General features: G+C 47.3%; 1 protein-coding gene and 1 pseudogene across 6 annotated transcripts in view; one reads left to right on the top strand and one right to left on the bottom strand.

Moving 5' to 3' along the window:
- The window catches only part of LOC128772488 (uncharacterized), a 40404-nt gene extending 15110 nt beyond the window's left edge, over nucleotides 1–25294 (bottom strand). The window contains exons 1-4 of one of the 6 annotated variants that reach the window (XM_053900741.1): nucleotides 25182–25288; nucleotides 22457–22513; nucleotides 21098–21325; nucleotides 9390–9627 (exon numbers count right to left, since the gene is read on the bottom strand). In XM_053900741.1, coding sequence (XP_053756716.1) covers nucleotides 9601–9627; nucleotides 21098–21325; nucleotides 22457–22513; nucleotides 25182–25238 — 369 coding nt within the window. In that variant the 5' untranslated portion in view covers nucleotides 25239–25288 and the 3' untranslated portion in view covers nucleotides 9390–9600. The other 5 variants (XM_053900737.1, XM_053900738.1, XM_053900739.1 and 2 more) reach the window with 5 other exon arrangements.
- On the top strand, nucleotides 9627–12172 carry LOC109261444 (ubiquitin carboxyl-terminal hydrolase 17-like protein 6; annotated as a pseudogene).
- Nucleotides 25295–25886: the final 592 nt, after the last annotated feature.

The following is a 25886-nucleotide window of genomic DNA, read 5'->3' as shown; positions in this document are numbered from 1 at the left end:
TGACAGGTGTGAGGTGGCATCTCCTTGTGGTTTTGATTTGTACTTCCTTGATGATGAGTGACGTTGAGCATTTTTTCGTGTGTCTGTTACCCATGTGGATGTCTTCTTTGGAAAAGTGTCTATTCATGTCCTCTGCCCATCTCTTCACTGGATTAGTTGTTTGTTGGGTCTTGAGTTTGAGAAGTTCTTTATAGATTTTGGATACTAACCCTTTATCTGATATGTCATTTGCAAATATCTTCTCTCATTCCGTCGGTTGTCTTCTAGTTTTGCTGATTGTTTCCTTTGCCTTGCAGAAGCTTTTGATCTTGATGAGGGTCCAATAGCTCATTTTTGCTTTTGGTTCCTTTGCCTCCGGAGTCAAGTTGAGTAAGAAGTTGGTGCGGCCCAGGTCAAAGAGGCTGTTGACTGTCTTCTCCTCTAGGGTTTTGATGACTTCCTGTCTCACGTTTAGATCTTTTGTCCACTTTGAGTTTATTTTTGTGTATGGTGTTAAGAAAGTGGCCCAGGTTCATTCTTCTGCATGTCGCTGTCCAGTTTTCCCAACACCATTTGCTGAAGAGACTGTCTTTATTCCATTGGATGTTCTTTCCTGCTTTGTCAAAGATTAGTTGGCCATACGTTTGCGGGTCCATTTCAGGGTTCTCTATTCTGTTCCATTGATCTGAGTGTCTATTTTTGTGCCAGTACCATATTTTCTTGATGATTACAGCTTTGCAATACATCTTCAAGTCTGGAATTGTGATGCCTCTAGGCTTGGTTTTCTTTTTCAGGATTGTTTTTGACTATTAGGTCTTTTCTGCTTCCATACAAATTGTTTGTTCTAGCTCTGTGAAGAATGCTGGTGTTATTTTGATAGGGATTGCACTGAATATGTAGATTGCCTTGGGTAGTATCAACATTTTAACAATGTTTGTTCTTCCAATCCATGTCCACGGAATGTTCTTCCTGTGTGTGTGTGTGTGTGTGTGTGTGTGTGTGTGTGTGTGTCTTCTATTTCTTTCATAAGCTTTCTATAGTTTTCTGTGTATAGATTTTTCACCTGTTTGGTTAGGTTTATTCCTAGGTATTTTATGGGTTTTGGTGCAGTTATAAATGGGATTGATTCCTTGGTTTCTCTTTCTGCTGCTTCATTATTAGTGTCTAGAAGTGCAACCGATTTCTGTGCATTGATTTTTGTCACAGACTATGAGTCTGGAGTTCTCTCTTGTGCAGCAGAAGAGTGGACACAGAAGTGAATACAAGAGAGGCTAATGTCCAGGAGGAGACGAGAGCCCCAAGCAGGGGTTTCGTCTCCATATTTATTGAGCTCACGAGATATTACCCGTGTAGTGAACGTGAAGAAAACAAGATCTTACACACGTGAACACAGAGCAAACAGTCACATAGTAATCATTAACTTGTGTGAGTAAGAAGCAAAGGGTCTGGGGGGCATGTGGAGTTTGTGATCAAGGTACATTGGCACCAGATGGAAAGTAATTTCCTTCAGGTGATATAACAAGTTTCCTTCGTGATCCCATTACAGTATCTCACTAGCTAACCTCGGGCGTTTTCGCCCCGTGGTGGTGGCTTTCCTCCCTAAGCATTTTTCTATCCCATTACGTAAATAGAATCTATTTCCCCAAGATTTTAAATCCTGCGACTTTGCGGAATTCATGGATCCGTTGTAGCAGGTTTTTGGTGCAGTCTTTTGGGTTTTCCACATAGAGTATCCTGTTGTCGGTGAAGAGTGACAATTTGACTTCCTCCTTGCTGATTTGGATGGCTTTTATTTCTTTGTGTTGTCTGATTGCTGAGGCTAGGACTTCCAACTCTATGTTGAATAACAGTGGCGAGACCTTAGGGAGAAAGCGTTTCTGTCGCCTTCCTGACCTTAGGGGGAAAGCTGTCAGTTTTTCTCCCATGAGGGTAATATTAGCGGTGGGCCTTTCGTATATGGCTTTTATGATCTTGAGGTATGATCCTTCTATCCCTACTTTCTTGAGGGTTTTTTTTTTTTTTTTTTTTTGTCAAGAAAGGATGCTGTACTTTGTCAAATGTTTTCTCTGCATCTATTGAGAGGATCATGTGGTTCTTATTATTTCTTTTATTAATGTGATGTATCACATTGATTGATTTGTGGACATTGAACGAGCCCTGCATCCCAGGTATAAATCCCACTTGATCCTGGTGAATAATTCTTTGAATGCCTGTTGGATCCGGTTGGCTAGTATCTTGTTGAGAACTTTTGCATCCATGTCCATCGTGGATATTGGACTGTAGTTCTCCTTTTTAGTGGGGTCTTTGGTTTTGGAAACAAGGTAATGCTGGTGTTGTAGAATGAGATTGGAAGTTTTCCTTCCATTTCTATTTGTTGGAACAGCTTCAAAAGAATAAGGGTTAACTCTTCTTTAAATGTTTGGTCGAATTCCCCTGGAAAGCCATCTGGCCCTGGACTCGATTTTGGGGAGATTTTTGATTACTGATTCAATTTCATTACTGGTTATGGGTCTGTTCAAACTTTCTATTTCTTTCTGTTTCAGTGTTGGTCACTTAGATATTCCTAGGAATTTGTCCACTTCTTCTGGATTGCCCAATTTACTGGCATATAACTGCTCATGATATTCTCTTACTTTTGTTTGTATTTCTGCAGTGTTGGTTGTGATCTCTCCTCTTTCACTCGAGATTTCATTTATTTGGGTCCTTATTCTTTTTGATCAATCTGGCTACGGGTTTGTCAACTTGTTAATTCTTTCAAAAAACCAGCTCCTGGTTTCATTGATCCGTTCTACTGGGTTTTGTTTTACATTGTTTTTTTTTTCCTTGATATCATTGATTTCTGCTCTAATCTGTATTCTTTCCCATCTTCTGCTGGTTTGGGGCTTTGTTTGCTGTTCTTTTTCCAGCTCTTTAAGGTGGCAGATTAGATTGTGTAGCTGAGACCTTTCTTCCTTCTTTAGGAAGGCCTGGATTGCTGTATACTTACCTCTTATGACTGCCTTTGCTGCATCCCAGAGGTTTTGGGCTGTCGTGTTATAATTTTCATTGGCTTCCATGTACTTTTTAAAAATGTTTGTTTATTTTTGAGAGAGAGTGCGAGTGGGAGAGGGGCAGAGACAGAGGGGGAGACAGAATCCCAAGCAGGGTCCAGGCTCTGAGCTATCAGCACCAAGCCCGACACAGGGCTCAAACTCACGGACCTGAGACGGTCACGTAACTGACTGAGCCACCCAGACACCCCGGCTTCCATGTACTTTTTAATTTCCTCTTTAATTTCTTGGTTAACCCATTCATTCTTCAGTAGGATGTTCATTAATCTCCGAGTATTTGTGGCCTTTCCAAATGTTTTCTTGTGGTTGATTTCAAGTTTCATATCATTGTGGTCTGAAAATACACACCGTATGACCTCGATCTCTTTGTACTTGTTGAGGGCTGATTTGTGTCCCAGTATGTGATGTCTTCTGGAGAATGTTCCATGTGCACTGGAGAAGAACGTATATTCTGCTGCTTCAGGACGAAATGTTCTGAATATATCTGTTAAGTACATCTGGTCCCGTGTGTCATTCAAAGATATTGTTTCCTTGTTGATTTTATGCTTAGATGATCTGTCCATTGTTGTAAGTGGGGTGTTGAAGTCCCCTACTATTATGGCCTTATTATCAGTGAGTTTCATTATGCTTGTGATTATTTGATTTATATATTTGGGTGCTCCCAAACTGGCGGTATAAATGTTTACAATTGTGAGATCTTCTTGGTGGATACGCACCTTCACTATGATATAATGCCCTTCTTCATGTCTTGTTACAGTCTTTATTTTAAAATCTAGTTTGTCTGATATAAGTACGGCTACTCTGGGTTCCTTTGGCGACCATTAGCATGATAGATGGTTCTCCATTCCCTTACTTTCCATCTGAAGGTGGCTTTGCGTCTAAAATGGATCTCTTGTGGGGCACCTGGGTGACTCAGTCACTTCAGCGTCCGACTTGGCTCAGATCATGATCTCGCGGTCTGTGAGTTCGAGCCCTGCGTCGGGCTCTGTGCTGACAGCTCAGAGCTTGGAGTCTGCTTCGGATTCTGTGTCTCCCTCGCTCTCTCTGCCCCTCCCCCGCTCATGCTCTGTCTCTCTCTCTCTCTCTCTCTCTCTGGCAAAAATAAATAAACATTAAAGAAATTGAAAAAAAAAATAAAATGGATCTCTTGTAAGCAGCCTATAGATGGATCTTGTTTTCTTATCCATTCTGATACCCTGTTTCTTTTGATTGGAGCGTTTAGTTCATTGACATTTAGAGTGACTACTGAAAGATATGAATCTATTGCCATTGTGTTGCCTGTAGAGTTTGGAGTTTCTGGTGATGTTCTCTGGTCCTTTCCAGTCTTTGTTACTTTTGGTCTATTTTGTTTTGTTTCATCCTTTCTCCCCTCAGAGAGTTCCCCTTAAAATTCCTTGCAGGGCTGGTTTAGTGGTCATGAACTCTTTTATTTTTTGTTTGTCTGGGAAAGTCTATCTCCCTTCTATTTTGGATGACAGCCTTGCTGGAGAAAGGATTCTTGGCTCCATATTTTTCTGATTCAGCACATTGAATATGTCCTGCCACCCCTTTCTGGCCTGCCAAGTTTCTGTGGATAGGTCTGTTGAGAACCTGATCTGTCTTCCCATAGAGGTTAAGTGTCATAGACTCTGGGTCTGGAGTTCTCTCTTGTCCAGAAAGAGAGCGGATGCAGGATTACAATGAGAGAGAGGCTAATGTTCGGGAGGAGACAAGAGCCCTGTGTAAGGGTCCTTGCTCCATTGTTGTCAGGATCAGAGGCTTACAAGCATGATGCATGTGCACAAAGGGACAATGAAATCGTGAACATTAACTCATGGGTGTGAGGGAAAGGGGATTTTGAAGATATGTGCTGTTAGGGGTTTGGGTCAATACGAAACAAAATCCTGGCACTGGCCAGAAGGTTGTTTACAGCAGAGGTGAGACACCACCTCTGTTTACCTAAACTGGCCTAGGGGATAAGAAAGACAGAGCATGCTACCTCAGGGTCAACAAGGCGTCTTTCTTTTGCTAATTAGCTCAGCTCTGGGCAATTTTGCCCTTCTGTGGTCTAAAGTCCTGTTTTCCTCTTTTTGTCCTTCCTTTCCTTCCCTCCTTCCCTCCTTCCCTCCTTCCTTCCCTCCTTCCTTCCTTCCTTCCTTCCTTCCTTCCTTCCTTCCTTCCTTCCTTCATGTGAAAGCAGCTTTCTGCTATTGTACTAGATCAGGGGGCGCTTCCGCCCTGAATACCTAACCTTATTTACCTAATCTTGGATGTTTTCATCTTGAGATTTCCTATTCCTACACCTTTGTCCTATACTGGGGGCCTTTGCCCTGTTTACCTAATCTTGTTTACCTAATCTCGGAGGCGTTCATCCTGTGGCTTTCTATTTCTTTATGCCTTGTTAACCCATTGGTGTAAGCTCAGGGAATTCCTAAGCTTATTCCCCACAGTTAAGGACTTTTTTCCCCTTGCTGCTTTCATCACTCTTTCCTTGTCTGTATATTATGTGAAGTTGACTATGATACACCTTGGTCATGGTCGGTTTTTGTTGAATCTAATGGGAGTTCTCTGTGCTTCTTGGATTTTGATATGTCTTTCCCCAGATTAGGAATGTTTTCTGCTATAATTTGCTCACAAAAACCTACTACCCCTTATTCTTTCTCTTCATCATCGGGGACTCCTATGATTTGGGTGTTACTCCTGTAAACAAAATTTTTTAACAGTTTATTTATTATTGAGAGACACAGAGAGACAGAGCATGAGCGGGGATGGGGGGCGGGTAGAGAGAGAGGGACATACAGAATCCAAAGCACGCTCCAGGCTATGAGCTGTCGGCACAGAGCCCAACGCGGGGCTCCAACTCATGAACTGTGGGATCATGACCTGCCGACTGAGCAACCCAGGTGCCCCACGGTTATAGCATTTTTAATATCGTCCTTACTAGCTTTTACTTCTTTTACCCCTGCAGAAAAGGATTCTATGCTTTTTTTCAGCCCAGCTAGTATTCTTATTATCGTGGTTCTATATTCTAGTTCAGACATTTTGCTTATGTCTGTATTGATTAAGCCTCTGGCTGTCATTTCTTGCTCTTTCTTTTGGGGTGAATTCCTTCGTTTGTCATTTTGCAGGAAGAAAAAGAATTAATAAAATGGAAAAGTTAAAAATTAAAAACAACACAAAAAATCAAATAAAGGAATCTAGACCCTGGTGTGTTTGGTCTGGTTGCTGAAAGAAGCCTGACAAAATAGAGATAAAGGGAAAGAAAAAAAAAAGTAAGAAAAAGTTTAAAAACTACAAAAAGGATATAAAATAGAATAAAATGAAATGAAGAAAGAGAAAAAATTACCAAAACATAAAAAAGCATAGTAAAAAGAATTTCAAGAAAAATTTAAAGAAAAATGAAAAGAAGCTTTTCTCTTGCTTTATCCAAGAAAAAGAAAAGGGGGAAAAAATAGCAATTTAAACAAAAGCAGGAAAAAAAACCCACAAATAGACGGACCAGTAAACAGAATGAAACCCGAATGGAGTTACCTCACGTTTCCCCTAGGACTCAAACTATGAAGCACTCTATAGTCTGTATACTAAGCAGCGGGAGTGACTTCTGGTGGTCCTCCAGGGCTTGGTCGGTGCAGTTGGGCGGGGCTCGGTGTAATTGCTCTGTTCTCCAGTAGGAGGCGCTGCTTAGCTTACTGCTGCGGACCCATGTGGTGCGTGTGCGTATGTATGCACATGCACAGGAGAGGTGTAAATGGCTTCACCCAGCCTCCTAGTTTCTGGCACAGGAACTCTACGCTCTCACTGACCCTCAATCAAACACCCCTTCTCTGTCTCCAGCTTCCGTCCACTCCCTGCTTCTATACTGCCCGTGTCCAAGCTGTCAGCCTGCCAGGCAGGACCTCCCTCCTGAGTTTTACCTCAGATGAGGCTGTGTTTCCAAACCCTTAACTCCTGAGGCCCCTGCAGCTTGGACCCACTCTGACTCTCTGGGGCAGGGTCTTGCTGAGCAATGGTCAGGTGCCACCTTGCCCCAGAGAACATTCGTGTGATTGTGCTGCAGCAGAGGTTCAGAGACTGTGGCCAGGTGCCTGCTTGCCCCAGAAAAAGTTCATGCAATCGCACAGCAGCAGAGGTTCAGAGATTGTGGCAATTCACGACACACAGCCCGCACCAGGTTTTACTGAACTCTGGCATTTTTGTTCTAATACCAGCAAACGTGGCTGTTCTCCAGGGCTCACTGGGATCTTTGCCTGTGGGGAAGCCATATGGCCTCTACCCCATGCCCTCCAAGCAGGGGAACTACTTCTCCCCTTGTGGCCCACAGACTCCTTGGAGCCAACTGCCTGTTCCTGGGGATTCGCCCCTCCTCCCCACCAGAGCATGGCCAGGCACTGACCTCTGAAACCTCAGACTCTGCACGCCCCTGTTTATAGAGTCGTAATGGTATTAAAACCCTCTCCTTTCTCCTTTTCTTGTTCAGTCCCTGGTGAGTGTTTCTACTCTTTCTCTCTAGCTACTTTTGGGTGGAGTGCTTTCCCTCTACATTCCCCCCATCCCCCGCCCCTTCTCTGTCCTCTCTCCACAAAAACAGCTCCCTACCCTCCGTGGCTTCTCTCTCCCCCAGTTCACCTCTCACACCAGGTACCCGCCAAGTTCTGTGGCTCAAGTTGTGCAGATTATTGTGTTAATCCTCAGATCAATTACCTATGTGCCCAAAATGGTTTGGTGCTGACCTAGCTGCATTTCAGGGATGAGAGAAGCCGAGAACTTCCATGCTGTTCCGCCATCTGGGAACATGAGGTTTAGTTCACTTAAGTGTGTGTGTGTGTGTGTGTGTGTGTGTGTGTGTGTGTGATGCCGATGTCAATTCAGGAAGAGAAGGTTGGATACCAATATTTCTACAGGTTGACTTATATTTGTGGATATTTCTGAAGCTATTTCCTTTATGGCTAATGTGCACTGCTCTGTGGGCATTTTCCCTAAGATTCTGCTCAATTTAGATAAAATAAAAAGTAAAACTAATTTCTTTTGATTAAGTCTTCAAGATCCAAAATCCATTTAGTCAATTTGAACTCTTTCAATTACAAAAATGAAATATCATGAAGGGTATTCCACTTAAGACATCTTATTGATCTCCAGAGGTTGTATAAGCAATTACCAAAAACTTGGTGGCTTCAAAGGAGAGAACGTTATTCTCTCACAGTCTGGAGATGAGAAGTCAAAATCAAGATGCTATTCAGGCCACATTCCCTCTGAGGCCAAGTCAGTGACAAGGGCCAGGCAAAGTGCTCCTATATTTCTTGGCCTCTATTTACCAAAGGGGAGAAACAGACTTTGGTGTCTTCTCTTCTTAAGCTGTAGCTCCTCTTCCCAAGTGTTATGACTTCCAGATATGATTTTTTTTTTGGTCATTGCAAATTACATGGTGCACCAGCATTACTCGTTTTCTAAAAGGACCTGATCATCATAACATGTGTGAAAGAATTCTCTTGTCCACTCAAAAATATATCGAATTTAATAAACCAAACAAGAACACAGGGGAAGGGATGAGAGAGAAAGAGAGACAGAGAGACAGAGAGATAGAGACACACAGAGAGAAGCAAACCTTAAGAGGCTCTTAACTACAGGGAACAAACTTAACTGATGGAGGGCAGGTGAGGGGGGGTGCCGGTGGCCTAGATGGGTGATGGAAATTATGGAGGGCGCTTGTGATGAGCACTGGCTGTTGTATGTAAGTGATGAATCACTAAATTCTAATCCTGAGACCAATCTCACCCTACCTGTTAAGTAACTAGAATTTAAATAAAAACTTGAAGTCAAAAAGCAAACAAACAAGGGGAGCCTGGAGGGCTCAGTCAATTAAGCATCCAACTCTTTTGATTTCAGCTTAGGTCATGTTTTCACAGTTTATCAGTTTGAACCCCACGTTGGGCTCTGCACTAACAGCATTGAGCTTGCTTGGGATTCTCTCTCTTTCTTCTCTGCCCCTCCTCAGCTTGCTCACGTGGGCTCTCTCTCAATAAACAAACAGTAAAAAAATAAAAACAAACAAACAATAGAGGGAGAAAAACACAATTTCGGTGGACCCTGCCGTTCTGACACCTGGTTGAGTGAGAGATACTGACACATTACAGCCACAGCTTAAATGAGGGCGCACTGTTCCCTGCATTTCCAAATTCCAACCTCAAACTGTGTATCAATGTCACAAATCCACAACAAACGTGTCCTGAAACAAGTGAACCTAAAACTACCTTGCAGTGTAATGTCCCAGTAGTACCAGTTAAAATATGGCAAATAAACGATGGATATAGGATATGTACTCATATTGGGAAGGGAGCTAAAAAAAAAAAAAAAAAAAGATTTTACAAAGCATGAAACCAGCCACAGGATGTCTCTTGTTAGCATTTCTAGGCCACACCTTGATAGACAAATAGGTTGATAAAAACCTTCATGATAGTTGTATATACGGACCATATGGAGAGAGTTCAGGAAGTTTAGAAGCACAGTGATGGACAGCAATCATCCCCAAAGAATTTGCTGGTGCCACACACATTCTGGCTGGTGGGGAAGAAGTCCTCCTACATGACACCCGAGCTCAATTGGCAAAATGATCTTCCACATCCTAGGAAAAATAATATCCATAGTGCTTGACTCACTTGATATTACTCTGAAAGCAAAGTGGACACTCAAAAAGGACTTCCACGGGGAAGTTGGAAACTCTCAAGTCAGTCTGTCCAGAAAGGGAGCAATGGAAATGAGGGAGGTGGAGAAAGTGCTGAAATGTGTGTCTATCCATTGAGGGAGGCAGGGGAAGGAGACAGGCTGGGCTGAGTGGTCTCTCTGCAGAAGAGTGACCACACCCTAAAACCCTTAATCTCACCTCGAGCCTGTGGCTGATTGGATGACGTGTTCCTAGTCGCGTGGGTGGGGCGAGCAATAAAGGGGCTGGGGAGAGGGCCACAGCTATCATTCTGAGACAGGTCTCCTGAGAGAAGCATCGCTCTGCAACGTGAGGCTCCACATGGGAGATCCTATGAAAGCTCTTTCTGGAGACATGAGGGCTGTTTTGTCCTACTGCCAAGAAGAGTTTCAGTTCAACGTCTTTCCCAAACTCAAATCTTGCTGCTCAAATATAGGTGGTGCTGAAGTGCACAGGGGACCCACTCTACCTCAGAAGCCATCACCATCATCGCAGACACCCTGCGACCTGCCTAACGGTTGGGCTCCCTTGTCAATAGGTCTGCCCCCCGCAAAGAAACCCGTGAGTTGGAGGAGACCTTCTGTGGTTGGGGCCGGCCTGCAGAACCTGGGGAACACGTGCTATGCGACTGCGGCGCTGCAGTGTCTGACGTACACACCACCCCTCGCCGGCTTCGTGCTGTCCCAGGAGCACTCCCGAAGCTGTGGGAGGCAGCCATTCTGCACGCTGTGTGCTCTGCAGGCTCACGTGACCCGGGCCCTCTGCCGCCCGGGAGATGTGATCCGGCCCCGCCAGAACTGCTGGCTGCCTTCCACACACACACAAGCAGGAAGATACCCATGAGTTTCTGATGTTCACTCTGGATCCAATGCAGCAAGCACGCTTGCGTGAGGACAAGACTTCAAGAGCCCCTCTGTCTGAGGACCTCACCCTCATCTGGCAAATCTCTGGAGGGTACTGGAGGTCTCAAATCCAGTGTCTCCACTGCCCTGGCGTTTCCAGCACTTTTGACCCTTACCTGGATGGCAGGGCAGCTCAGAGTGTGAGCCAAGCCTTGCTCCAGTTGGTGAAGCCTGAAAAGTTGGATGGTGAAAATGCCTATCATTGTAGTACTTGTCTCGACAAGGTACCTGCTTCCAAGACGTTAACTTTGTACACTTGCCCCAAGGACCTAATGCTGGTATTGAAATAATTCTCAGATTCCACAGGCAGCAAACTGGCTAAGGAAGTGCAATATCCTGTGCGCCTTGACCTGCGACAGTGCGTGTCTGAGCAGAAGGCGGGATTGATAATTTACCTGCTCTATGCCGCGCCGGTGCATCCGGGGAGGAAATGTCACAGCGGACATCACTTCTGTTACATCAAAGCTGGGAATGGCCAGTGGTACAAAATGGATGACACCAGTGATGTGACTTCTGCCCTGAGCCAACATGCCTATGTCTTCTTTGACACCCAGACAAGTGAATTGGAAAGAGACCATGGGAGTGAACCAGGCAGTGGGGAGACCACATCACTCCAGGGTGACCATGCAGACATGGCTGTGGCCCAAGGGGGGGTGTGGGGGGGGGGGGGCTCACACAGACCCCAGCATCAAAGTTCCAGAGGTGGAGGACCACGTGTTAGAGACACCAGTGCAACCAATCACGTTAGACCCGTGGAGAGTCTTCCAAGAAAGCCACCATCCCAAGTCTGAATTCAACCTCAGGAAAACAGAATTTGTTCTTCCCGCCCATGCAGTCCTAATTCACCAGTCCAAATACAGAGAGGAGATGGAAAAGGATCATCCTGAACAAAACATCTACCGGCTCAACAACTTAGCCAGGGACATCCCACCTCAGAGGGCAACCAACATTGGCAAAGTCCCTTGTCTCACAGGCAGAGCCCGAGCTTCCAAGAGGAAGAACAAGAAGGGACAGAGGTCTTGGGAAGCAGTCCAGGGATCTGAGTGCAGGCTTTAATGCACACACCTGCACACATACACACTCAGCCACAAACATTCCCTCACGGCCCCTTGTAGGACATTATGTGTGATCTGGACATGTGGAGGGGCCATCTATCTGGCTGTGTTCATGACATACGGCATTCAACTTGACCTGGAGAATACTGAGCTATAAGGCTGGCTGTCTATGATGATGTTATTGGAGAGTTTTAGGTTTGTTACTGGATATTGGGAGGATTTCTCTCCTCCGTCAGCACCAAGGAGCACTGGGGAGCTATCGGAGCCTGAAAGGGCCAGAGGAAGTGGCCAGTCGGGCATGAAGGGTGGAAACAAGGCTGAGCACCTGGAGACCCTGTGAAAATGCCTGATACTCACGGTTCTATCATCCCATCCCTTACTCTCTGTTTATTTCTAAAGTACATCTGCCCAAAGATATTCACGTGTGGACACTAGGTAAAGATGCGTTTGGAAATATCCAAACATGCACCGACAGAAGAAGGAGTTTGAAACAAACTCAGTGCTTCCACACAGAGGAATGGCAAATGACCAAGAAACTGGATGAACTACAGCTCCAACTGAAGGCAGACAGACTTTTCAGGAAGTTTTTGTGTCAAAGGGGAGGAACAGAAGTAAACAGCAATTGATTAATTGTGCAAAGTTTTTACTTGCATAAATAATATATATTCTGTAAAGTCTACACATGTCAACGTGAACATTGGCTAATTGCTTGGAAATGGTAAGCAGCAAATAAATGCTTGTTTTTCAGGAGATAAGTGGGTGAAGCCTTATTGGCTCGTGTTGATTAAATTAGGCTCCCTTAACAATCACCCTTCCATGAGCCTGCAGAGAAGATGGTGGAAAGGAACCTATCCCACCTGTAATCACTCAGCCACCAAGCAGCTGTATCCTGTCCCGCAGAGTTTGCTACCATCCCCCATCTGACAATCTCCTACACATGGGAGGAGGCACGGGGATTTCCGGTCGGTTCCATTACAATCTCGGTCCTCAGTTGTACACCTCAGAAAAACAGTCCCAAATGGACACCTAGGCAGCGATGTGGTATTCAAGGTCAGGGTATGGATGGATGTTCTAAGTCATAATTATATTTCTTGGGAGAGAGAATGACTAAATACGTTGTCGAATGGGAAATTAGTGCATGATCCTTAAATTCCTCCTATGTGAGTGGGGCCACATAGGAGCAATCTGGTCATTTGACAAGGGCATTGAAAGGTAAACACTTGCTTTGTTCAGTCTGTGTTAAACATAGAGATGTCACATTTATTAGAAACTAATGTCAGCAGTTGAACTTTGTACAGGAAATCCTATTTAATTCTAGATTCTCAAATATCATAGCTGACAAAGGTAAAAAGATACCCTTTTTTCTTTTACAATATATTGTAAAATTTTAAGTCCAAGTTAGTTAATAATTAGTGCAGTCTTGGTTTCGGGAGTAGAATTTAGTGATTCACTGGTTACATGTAACACCTAGTGCTAATCCCCACAAATGCCCTCCAGAAAGCTCATCATCCACTTACCCCATCCCCACACCCATTTTCCCTCTAGCAACCCTCTGTTTGTTCTCTATAGTTAAGAGCCTCCGGGGGCGCCTGGGTGGCTCAATCAGTTAAGCGTCTGACTTTGACTCAGGTCATGATCTTGGGGTTCATGGGTTCGAGCCCCGCATAGGGCTCTGTGCTGGCAGCTCAGAGCCTGGAGCCTGCTCAGATTCTGTGTCTCCCATCCTCTGCTCACGCTCTCTCTCTCTCTCAAAAATAAACATTAAAAATTAAAAAGAAAACACAAAAAGAGTCTCCGATGGCTTGCCTCCCTCTCTGATTTTATCTTACTTTATTTTTCTTTCCTTTGCCCTATGTTCTTCTGTTTTGTTTTTTATTTCACATATGAGTGATGCCACTTCACTCTTTAATTAAAAGAGTTCAACTGGGCTAAATGGATGTTAGAGCCTGAATGACTTCAACCAATGAAATCCATTTTTACTTTTGATTTGAGTCTTAATTAGGCAGAATCTTAGGTAAAATGCAAATAGTAGTGTATGTGCACCAGAGCCATAAAGGGAAAAGCCTCAGAAAACTAACCACTCTAGGTCAACCTGTGATTTTGGTATCCAACCTTCTCTTCCTGGATTGACATCTGCATCACACACACACACACACACACACACACACACACACACACACACACACACACTTTGAGCTGGATCTCATGATGGCATCCATAAGCATCCTTTGAGCTCCCAGGACGACTATGGCCAGCTCCTCCTGGCTGACCTTCTGCCATGTGTTCCACCCACACCCGAGGAAGTCCACACACCTGGCTTTGCAATTCACAGGGGAGGTCACAAGACAGAGTGTTGCACGGTGCTTTCTGACCAGAAGGGGGCGTCACTGGCCAGCACAGGCATTACATAGGCTTCCAGGAGGACCTGACATTGGACAGTTGCTCAGCCTGGCAGGTCTGAGTCTCTATGCCTTGCACTGCAGCCTGGGCATTCTCTGGGGCATAAAGGGTACCATGAACATTTACAGAAGGTCCGGTGGGCCCAGGATTCCCTCCTTGTGACTCTTAATTTTGGCCATGCTGGACTCTGGACTTTGAGCTAACGTAGAGAACACTGAGCTGCTCAGGCAGCTAGTGATATGTTTTCCCACTGTTACAGAAACTTTTCTTCCAAAACATAAATCCAATTCAGTCATGATATTAAATAATCAAAATGTTGACAATTAGCAAACTGAGGTTGCATATGGGAAAACCAGTAGGTGCCCTCACTTGAGAGGATGACGGGACAATTTCGGCAATAGGAACGCTGTTACTTGGCCTTGCCAAATCCAGCCAAACTAAACTTCTGGATTTCTCAGGGAAATCTTAATTCACAGATTCCACCCTTCAATTTATAAGGGTATTAATGAGGCTACAGAAAAAGCAGTATGTCTGTATTTTTACATGCTCATGTGAGCGCATACGCATCCCTAAAAACTATGCCTGAATAGCGAACATTTCATTGTTCGTGAGATTAAAATAAAATGATGTGTTTCCTAAAAAGTGCATCTTTGACATAGCTTTCAATCCGCAACGGAAACAAAATATTCAGAAGGAGAGAGCAAAAAACGGGTAAAAGAGTTAAACTACATTCTATTTTCAAAATTAATATAATCTGTCAAAGAATCCAGGATACAAACATAATGACAACCGTAAACTTAAAATATACTTAGAAAACTAAACAATTATGGGATGTGATCCACATTTACCTCAAAGGCATTTGAATTTACATATCACTAACAAAGTATGGAAGAGGATGGAACAACATAAGTAAGAGGAAGACACTCCGTAAGTAGACAATAGATACACGAGGAAGACAGGAGAGATAGATGATAGACACATAGACAGATAGAGATGACAGAGAAATAGGTGGCATAATGGTCCTTTTGAGGCAATTTGCCAGCCTGACAACCCACTTGGAAGATCCTGGGCTGGTCTGAGCTTTGGAGACTGTGGGGAAATAGGTTCCACTTACACAAACGCGTTAGAAAAAGGCTTAGAGCGGAAAGCTGCCACCACGGGGCGAAAACGCCCAAGGACAGCTGGAGAGATGGTGTAATGGAATCACAAAAAAAACTTTTATGTCACCTGCAGGAAATTGCTTTCCATCTGGAGCCAATGTACCTTGATCACAAACACCACTCGTCCCCTGGACCCTTTGCTTCTTACACACACAAGTTAACGATTACTGTCTGATGGTTTTCTCCACGTTCACGTGCGTGAGATCTTGTTTTCTTCACGTTCACCACGTGGGTGATAGCTTGTGAGCTCAATAAATACGGCGACGAAACGAAAGCCCTGTTAGGGGCTCTTGTCTCCTCCCGACATTAGTGTCTCTCGTATTCGATTCTGCATCCCCACTCTTGCCGGACAAGAGGGAACTCCAGACTCATAGTCTGCGACAGGAGACCAGGAGAACCTGGGGTGTCATTCCAGTATGAAGGCCGGCAGTCTCAAGACCCAGGAGGAACGGACATGTCAGTACCAAAGCATTCAGACAGGAGCAGGTGTCTAGTCCTGGGAGATGGGTCAGCTTTCTGCTCCAGAAAGGCCTCGAATTGACTGGCTGAGGTCACTACACTGAGGAGGGCAATCTGTTACCCCAGTCTAATTATGTCAGAGATTCAAATAATGTCGAAAACTTTCCATTAAAACCCAGCAATTTTATAAGAAAAGAGGAAAGCCTAATGGAAACCGTAATCCTTGAAAAACCATGTCCAAACTTGCTGTGTGCCAATGGATATTTTAAGAACAGCGAAACACGTGGTTTTTCCCTGGCCCCCACTGACCCCCCTGCTCCCCAGTATCAGCTCTGCTCTACTCTACTTGGGGAGAGGCCCTGAGAGTGAATGGTGCCACACTGGCCGGGTGGGAGGGGAGAGCCTGCCTGGGGGTGAGGTGCAGCCAGTTGAGGCATTAGGGGATTGGGAATGGGTGTGATGATGGGTGGGACAGGGAAAAGGATGGTGGGTATAAGGGTGTGGCAGTGGCCTCGTGCCTGGGAGACTGAGTGAGGCCGGGCTGAGGCTGGAGGAAGCTGTGGGCGGGGCTGGAAGGCACCAGGCTGGGACTGGGCCGTGGCTTTAGGGACATGGACAGAGGCCACGGGAGCAGCCTCCTGGGGAAGATAGGCGAGGCAGATTCAAAAGTCCATACGACGTCCAATACACGCCAATCTTCAAGTAGGGAAACTACCCAGAGTGCCGACGGCATTGCAAATGGAGGCCCTCCACCTAGGCTAGTGGGGGCGGTTAATTGTTGGACAGCTCTGGAAGAAAGATGTTCGCATGGATTACAGTCAGGAATGCCCAGATGATAGGATTCCACCTTTCCACTGTGGACCGGCTCTTAAAGATCACAGAGACATCTGCCTGACACCGTCCATGGCTGATGGCAGGCCATAGGACATGGTGGAAATCACACCAATATGAAACAATGGGAGGAAAGGCTAAAAGGGAAAGTCCTAGTTGATGGCCAGGGATGGAAGAATGGATCCAAAACTAGGAGACTAGAAGACACAGAGCCCCACGGGTCAACGTGGGCACTGGCCGGAACAATGACTGGGTCACAAGACAAAGTGCCAAAGAAGCTAGTCCCAAGGGGGCACCTAGCATAGGATAACATTCCTCTGAATGTCCTAGCATAGTCAACATCTGAGAGACAGAAGGGGGAACATGGAGGGCAGGGTGTGTAGTGAAGGACACTGGAAATACGCCATGGTTTGACACATGGTTTCAAAATGAGAAGCCTGGACATGGAGGGTGCTGATGAGCTGACAACAGTGTGAATGTACATGATGCCAGGGGACCCCCACACTTCTGTGTAGGTAAACAAGGAAAACTAGGTTATGAATGAAACAGGCATACACAGACATGTCTCTTTTTCCTAGAGTAAATGAGCATTCTGAAAAGTCTATCTCCATATACACACTATTTAAAAATGCATGAGAACGCTAAAGCACAAGGATTAGTTCCTAGTGTCTACAAGTGAGGACCACAAAGCTGACTGGATTAAAGTGCCTGAGAGGTCACGTGACTTTGGGTCAGGGAGGGAGGGAAGTGTCCCTTACTGACCGTTCCTCGGGCACGCTGGACGCTGAGTCTCCTCCACTGGAGTCTGCCTGCTTCCCACCTGTCTGAGCCTCTACTGACAGACAGGAGGAGCACATGTGCGTTTCAGGCAGGTTTCTGGACAATGTGAGCCTCACATTTAGCCGTCACAGAAACAGGACAGTGAGGAAATTGATGCTGTGATGTGCGTTTACTCACCAGGTTAAGGACTCCTTAGTGCTGAACAGTATTCTGACAACAGAGGAGGATGAAAGGCATGGGCTCTAAATGTTCCTGATGACATGAGGTTCAAATTCCAAAGGAACGGAACCCCAGAGTCTGATTTGTGTGGAGTCATGAAGGAGCAGTGACAGCATCCAGCTCAGTTTCACTGTGGGGACTGAAAGCCTGAAGTATTAGCTCGTTTACTGGAAGTTAAGATCCTTGTGGGTTCAGAGTGGGGCCCTGAAAAGAAAACATTAAGTAAAAAGAGTTCAGACCCTCAGTTGGGAAGCTTCCAATTGAGTAGAGGAGAACCTAGGTTTTTGGAAGTAAATTTGTACTTGAAAATGGCTTCCTCTTGTGTCAAATGGGAAATTCAGATGTTGTTTTTAATTTTCTTTCCCACTTATTTATTTCTGAGAGACAGAGAGAGACAGAGCACGAACAGGGGAGGGGCAGAGAAGAGAGAGACACACAGAATCCGAAGCAGGCTCCAGGCTCTGAGCTGCCCGCACACAGCCCTACACGGGGCTCAAACTCACAAACCTCGAGATCATGACCTGAGCCGAAGTCAGACGCTTAACTGACTGAGCCACTCAGGCGCCCCAGAAATTCATCATACTTCCTTTTCCACATTCAACTGTGTGTGCCACAGAGGGTGTTGCCATAGCATCGATTCTGGTGTCCGTCGGGGTTAGGACTTTGTGTGACTTTGCTTCTGGAGTACATTGTGACAGGCTTCATGGAAGTCTCCCCAATGAGTCGTTCAAAACCATCTCACTTGCCTTGCCTGAGGGTGCCCTCCTGGGGTTGGGTCCTCGGGAGAGTGTGCAGGACAGGCAGGAAGGAGAGGTCACACAGGGCGAGGACTCTGTTTGACCTGGTGGTTATGGCTCCCCCTCACGCCTCCTGGGAGAAGAAGGCACATGAAGGAGTCCTGTGTCTGTGTGAATGACTGTCCTTTTTCATTAGACTCAGGAAATCCAGAAACCCGTATCCGAGGGAAGGCTGACGTGAACCTCCAAGGAGGTGGGGCAGATGGCGGGTGGTCACTGTGGACCAATTCTCCTAAAGTTCTTTGTGCGATCCCATTTCTCCATTCATAATTAAATGATGGTGCCACTCAGGAATCTGGTGCTTGGCAAGTGCTTGGATTTCAGCATAAGAAACCTCAGGGAAGGACAGCATCTCCTACAACACACATGCTTCTCTTCATCTGCGTCTGGGGATGAGCTCCTCTCCAGTTGATTCTGCTGAGATCCCCTCCCAGGGGGAGAAGACGGGAAAACCCTGAAAACGCTTGTCCAACTCTGACACAGTGCCCAGTGCTTTCCTGCCCCTAGCACTTGTCACTCTCCCTCCAGCCCAAGGGTCTATGAAAATGCCACACCTTTTGTTTGGGGTTTCCTCAACAGTGAGACCAAGCCCACATTTGTGTTCACCCGATCCGTGATCTGTACAACATCCCAGGTGATGAGGAATAGAACGGGGTGGGGGGTGGGGGAGTCAGAACTTCTGCGGCTAAGGCTCTTGCTTGTGCCACCACAGTAAGTCATTATAGGCTTAACTCTTTCATTTTTGACTTGAGGCTTTGTCTGCTACTCTGACACCTGGCAACTCAGATGGATGTCTCTCCCCAAGGTCAGCTCAGCTCCTGCCAGGAGAAACACATGAACTGTCCTGGGCCGTGGGGATGAAGAGACGGTGAAATGAGTTCCATGATGGGACTGTGAAAAGGGATGAAGCATCACGTGGGCTGGCAGAGGGTGCAGGCACAGGGAACGCAGACTTTTGAGACTGTCAAGAACTGCCGGCAGAGGGATTAGAAAAACACCATGACGGACATGGGTCACGGGCACAGGGGTTGTGCCCTGAGGACATGGGCGTGGCGATACTGGAGAACAGATTTGGGCTGCGGGCACATGGGGTGGAGGCCCCGGAGGGCACACACGGCCGGCAGGCACAGGATTTGAGGAGACAAGAGGGAAGACGTACGACTCAACTAAATTAGTGCTTAGGCGTCCATTTAGAGACTGACATGGACACGGCTGAATACAGGCAAGACTCAGATCCGTCATGTCGGTTTCCTTCTCAGAAAGTAAGAAAAAAAAAAAATACAAACGCTGGAATAATACAGAAGTAAGAACATAATAAAGAGGATAAAATAATGACACAGAAAGAGACAATATGAAAATAAACAAGGGGGAAGTTGTTATGGTTAATAATAATATTCATAAACCGGTAGCAAACGTGCTAAGGAACAGAAATGGAGAGTAAACCAAACTACTGATACTAGGCAGTCCGGATATTCTCTACAGAGCCTACAGACATGGACAAGACCAGGACACATTCTGCCCATAACCAGCCCACTTCCCTGCAGGGTCCCTCTCATGGAGCACCGCTTCTTCCCAGGCCACAAGCCCAGGATCCCCACGTAAATGCGCAGTGAAAGGGCACACCCTTGCCAAGTTCCCCCATATCATGTTAAAATCTATCTACAACATGACTCTTTGATATACATACATATATACTGTGATGGATTCCCACAGTCAAGCTAATTAACACACAGACCACCAGTTGGAAATCCGAGGAGAACTTTTGACTTCCCCAAAACTGAGCTACTAATAGCCTAGTGTTGCCTGGAAGCCTTCCCGATAACATAATCGGTCAGTTATCACGTATTTGTAGGGTATGTGTGTTACACACTGTATTTTTACAACGAAGTAAGCTAGAGAAAAGAAATTGATATTGAGAAAACATAAGGAAAATATACTTACAACGTTTTACCGTATTGAAAAAAAGCCACGAATAAGTGGTCCCATGCAATTCAAACCTGTGTTGTTCAAGGGTCGACTGTGTGTACACACATACGTACACACATACATAGGTACATACACGTTTGCGTGTACGTGTGGGGTCTCCTCCCACAGCATCCAAACAGGCCTGTGCTTGTCTACGCAACCAAGAAGACATCTACCCTGGGCCCTATTCTCACAAGTCAGCTGCCGGGAAAGAAACCTGGTATGAGACCCATGCGCCCTACAGGGTCTCCCATCAAAAAACCTGAACTGAGCTTCACCTCACTTCAGGGACAAAAAAATAAGACAGGAAGTGGCTGTCACTGATGCCCTTCTGCCAGCATCCAAGCACTTTGGCCAGGATCCTGCCCTCATCATCATGCTGACACACAACAGGCCTCAAGTTTGCTCCCGTGACGTTCCCCTGGCTGCCTCTAAACCACATAGCCTGAGCCAGTCCTAACCCAACAGACACAAATCAAGTGTCATAATATGCCCTCAACACTGAACTCCCATCCTGCTGCATGTATACGGGACCCAGGACTCTAAGCTCAGCCTCGAGGCATCCGGCAAGAGATTTGACCAGATGCCCGTCCAGACGCGCCTTAAGCCCCCAAATAAAGTAAGACACATTCCATGCCAGATCACCCAGGAGAGCACTCAGAGACCTGATCTGGAGGCTGTCCAGACTCTCCAGTTTCTGTCCACTACAAATGGACTTGGACCAAAAGCAACACCCCACATGACCAGGAAGACACCAGCCCAGGTCCTGATCACTGACCTCTGGCCTCCAGGCAACAAGGCCTCCCCTTGAATGCTGTCTATACCTGTACCGTGCCTCCTCCTCCTCCTTCACCACCCAGCCATGTTCTTGGCCGTCCCTCAGGATGGTCTTCACTGGATAAGACAACGGTTAATGGAGCTCCAGATTCAATGGCGCCTCTCATTCCATCCTCCTGGGAAGCAGGAGCCCTCAGTTTCTTGTTTGCAGACACTGTCCCTCTGTCCCCTCGAGGGTCCTCTGTGAAGACCTCTGGTCTCCTCTCTGAGAAGGACTGGGAGCGAGTGACTCGAGGGGACTGTGAGCGAGTTGACAGGAGGAAGATCTACGAACAGCTGTTTCTGGTTGTCCAGTGCTTCCTCAGCTGCGGTACGTGTGCAAATGGCGGAACACTGCAGATGATGCTTGGGGGACACGCACACAGACACTGCATATTTAGTCACGTAAACTTAAATCGTATGTATGTAAACGGAACTTATTAAACTGGCATATAAATTATTTTTAAATTAATGAATTTTATTAAAAATGAGTCAAGTTGTGTGAGTAGGGTTTAAGCTGTAATGTAAAGAGAACACTATGAAATTCACCTGCATGGGGTCTGCAAATGATTAAATTTTGATACAATCTGGGAAAAGGACCCATCTATATGGTGTGCATCTTTTCAGCAGTGTCCTCTCCAGAGACAAGAGTTTTTGACTCTGCTGAAGTGTTTCAGTGGAAACCATGGTGGGGAATACTCTACTGTCTGGTACATTTTGATTATTAAACACCATTGAAACTGTGTCTTTTAAAAGTTATTTCACTATCAATAAAATTCTTACAAATACGATACACTGTACAAGTATTTTAACTTTGAAGCATTGGAGATCATTTTGTAAATCATTTTCATTCATCAAAGTTTATTTATCTGAGAATAAAAAGGAGCTTGGTAGGACCTGTGTCTTATTAAAAACACTAAACCTTAGGCACAATTCAGCCCCAAGGCATCAAGATACGCATATAAACAATATCCCTAAGTGGATCTTACGTATATTAAATTGTGAAAAGCACTGTGTGCAAACCGACTGGCAGTTTTTCTCAAATTGCAAACAGTTGTTGGGTTTTAAAACTTTTTGTTCCCTAGGCACTGCCCTAAAGATACCAATCATTTGTTGTTGGTTTGTTTGTTGGTTTGTTTTGAGGCCTGGGCCTTGAGGTTTGAAGTCTCCACATGACGGTTACGGGCAGCAAAATTGGAGAACCACTGGAGTTGGTGGTGAAAATACTGCAGCACACGCATGCTGTCTATATTTTCTAACTTTGGAAAATCCCTAACGAGCATCAAGAAAAGTTGTATGGCTCTGGATGACAAGGATCTCCTTCTGAAGAGCAAGTAACTTCTCCTTCCTCCCTGTCTAGCACTTACCTCAAAGGTGCTTTGGTCTTTGGACGGGAATCTTGTCCATCGAGTGCAGGCTGCCTCCTGTAGAACAAGAAAACGTCCGTGAAAAACACGGGCAAAGGAAAGAAACCCAAGGCTGGACCAGCCCCAAATCCACTGTAACCCATGCAATGGTCCAGTCCCCACGTTGCTTGGGTCACGGGCTGTCTATTTTTCGCGCTAGACCGTGCTCTCGTCGTCTAAATCCTGCCTCATTACCGTTTCGCAGCTTTTCGCAAAAACAAAGTAGCATGGCTCTTCATTTCGGGCAATAATGAAAGGGTCTGGAAAAGCACAGGAAACTCCTCTCCCTTCTGCAATCTTTTAACGACCACTGGAGTTAAAGCATTTTAGGGTCTGGTTGGCTCAGTCGGTTAAGCGTCTGACTTCAGCTCAGGTCATGATCTCACGACTCATAGGTCTGAGCCCCGCATCCGGCTCTGTGCTGACAGCTCAGAGCCTGGAGCCTGCTTTGGATTCTGTGTCTCCCTCTCTCTCTCTGCCCCTCCCCCACTCACACTCTGCCTCTCTCTTTCTCAAAAATAAATAAACATTAAAAAAAAACTTGAAGGGGCGCCTGGGTGGCTCAGTCGGTTAAGCGTCCGGCTTCGGCTCAGGTCATGATCTCACGGTTTGTGACTTCCAGCCGGGTGTCCGACTCTGTGCTGACAGCTCAGAGCCTGGAGCCTGCTTCCGATTCCGTGTCTCCCTCTCTCTCTGCCCCTCCCCCACTCATGCTCTGTCTCTCTCTGCCTCAGAAATGAATAAACATTGAAAAAATTTTAACAACAAAAAACAAAAAACAAAAAAACCTTGAAATGTTCATGTAAAAGAATAGACATCCATAACAACTATGCCTGAACTACTGAAAAGCTAATGTTTCCTTAGTTAACAACAGAGTGACTTATTTCCTGAAAAATACATACTTTCAATGTCTCCATACGAGACACACAATATTCAGAAATAGAGAAAAAATCATAAATATCTCGTATATTTCAAATTATAATAATGCGAGCAAAGATATGAAAACATTAAAATACTTCAGAACGGTTCAAGCAAATTGTGGAATGCCATCATCATTCCTCATTTAGAATTCACAAGTCACCTGTACAAGTTCTTTTTCAATACATTTTTTCTTTTTTTTAGTGTATTTTTGAGAGCGCTAGAGCGAGCTATGTGTGTGCACACACAAGTGGGGCAGGGGGAGAGGGAGAAGGAGAGGAGGATGGGGAGAGACAGAGAATCTCAACCAGACTCCGCACTATCAGCACAGAGCTCCATGAGGGTATCCAACCCGCAAATGGAGAGATCATGATTATCAGCTGAAATCAAGAGGCTGAAGCTTAACCAACTGAGCCACCCAAGCACCCCATCACCTGTACAAATTCTAAACAGGATAAAGCAAATGTAGAGAAGAAAGGAGTTCCAGGCCATGTAGGAGCCCCGGGCAGTGCCTCTGCCTCCTGCGTGGACATGGAGTCTGGTTCCACAGTCTCTCAGCCTGGGCTGCCGACGGGAGGGTTGTTGGGGGGAGGGGGGGGGGCGGGTGTGCTCACAAGCTGGCTTTTCCCACCGCCCCGCTCTACCTGCTCCATCCCCTCGCCCACTGGCTGTGGCCACCAATGTCCCCCTGTTCTACCCCTGGTGCCCCCGTGGCCCAGGCCACAACCGACAGCCCTTTACGCTCTTCCTGCTGGATGCCCGTGTCCACCGGGGTCCCGAGCCACCACAGACCCCCTGCTTCTCCTGCTCCACGTCCCCACCCACCAGGGTCCCCGGCGCCCACAGCCCCCCTTCTCTCATCCGCTCCACGCCCCGCCCTCCAGGGTCCCCGGGCCCCACAGCCCCCCTTCTCTCATCCGCTTGACGCCCCCTCCCACCCGGGTCCCACGCCCCCACAGCCCCCCTTCTCTCGTCCGCTCGACGCCCCACCCACCTGGGTCCCCGGTCCCCACAGCCCCCCTTCTCTCATCCGCTCGACGCCCCCTCCCACCCGGGTCCCACGCCCCCACAGCCCCCCTTCTCTCATCCGCTCCACGCCCCCTCCCACCCGGGTCTCACGCCCCCACAGCCCCCCTTCTCTCGTCCGCTCGACGCCCCACCCACCTGGGTCCCCGGTCCCCACAGCCCCCCTTCTCTCATCCGCTCGACGCCCCCTCCCACCCGGGTCCCACGCCCCCACAGCCCCCCTTCTCTCATCCGCTCCACGCCCCCTCCCACCCGGGTCTCACGCCCCCACAGCCCCCCTTCTCTCATCCGCTCGACGCCCCCGCCCATCAGGGTCCCCGACTACCAAACCCAGCTGCTCTCAACCCACTCGCAGCAAACACTTAGAAAAGGCAGTTTGTGACATAAACCCTTTCCAAGCGGTTGAGAAAGAAACATCTCAGCCCTTAGTACGTGTCCTCCTGACTGCACGCTTTGGCTTGAAAGTAGCTGAAGTACTTCACTTGCAGAACAGAAGCGGCCCGGCACACCTGCGTGGACGCCCTGAGACTCCCCGCGCCGGCCGGGACGGGACGGACCGGAAATGCCGCGCCCGGAGCGGAAGGAAGTGCCGAGACCGCACGCACGGGCCCCGCCCCCTCAGCTCACCAAGACCCACGACCCCGCGACCCCGCGACCCCGCGACCCCGCGACCCCCGCGACCCCGCGACCCCGCGACCCCGCGACCCCCGCGACCCGGAGGCGCTCTCTGGCAAGACCGCACCTGCTCGCGAGTGTGAGCTTGTAGCCTCTGGCTGAGCTCCGCGCTTCGCGGCCCCATCCCGCCTGAGTCCTGGGCTGGGAGAGGCGAGGGTCCCGGATGCCTTGCCGCTGGTTATGCCTGCTAGGGTGTGTTTACGTTCCGGCCGGGAACACTCCCCTCGGGGGACTGTCTTGACTGTGTCCCTATGAACGCGGGGGTGGGGGCGGGACTGAGGGGACCGGGCGGGGGAGGGGGTATGGAGGGGTGACCGTCCCTGTGAGTGTGGTGACGCGCGCTGGAAAGGGAGGATGGATGGGGGAGGGGGTGGAGGAGGGGCGATGGGCCCCCGTGAACCTGAGGGCGGGGAACCGGGCGGGGGCGGGGGTGAAGAGGGGGGACGGGTCCCTGTGCACAGAGGGGTGGGCGCGCGCGGGGTCTGGGCCGGGGAGGGGGCGAAGAGGTGTGAAGGGTCCCTGTCAGCGCCGTGGTGTGCACGGGGAAGGGAGGATGGACGGCGTGGGGGTAATGAGGGGTGACAGGTTGCAGAGCATGCTGGTCCCCTGGTCTCGACAGCACACTTGGATAGCAAAGGACAGGTGAAGTGAGCAAGAAGCAGTGGGTTCGGTGAGAACAGAAGGAAAGGGCATTGGCGTAGTCACGGAGTGGGGACACTAGGAGAAGGGGAGACGGAAGGAAAGGAAGATAGGTGCCAACATCTTTACAGTT

Source organism: Panthera pardus, unplaced genomic scaffold, assembly GCF_024362965.1.
Source record: "Panthera pardus isolate Hobbes unplaced genomic scaffold, ASM2436296v1 HiC_scaffold_13, whole genome shotgun sequence".
NCBI lineage: Eukaryota > Metazoa > Chordata > Mammalia > Carnivora > Felidae > Panthera > Panthera pardus.
This window is presented reverse-complemented; position numbering and strand designations above follow the sequence as displayed.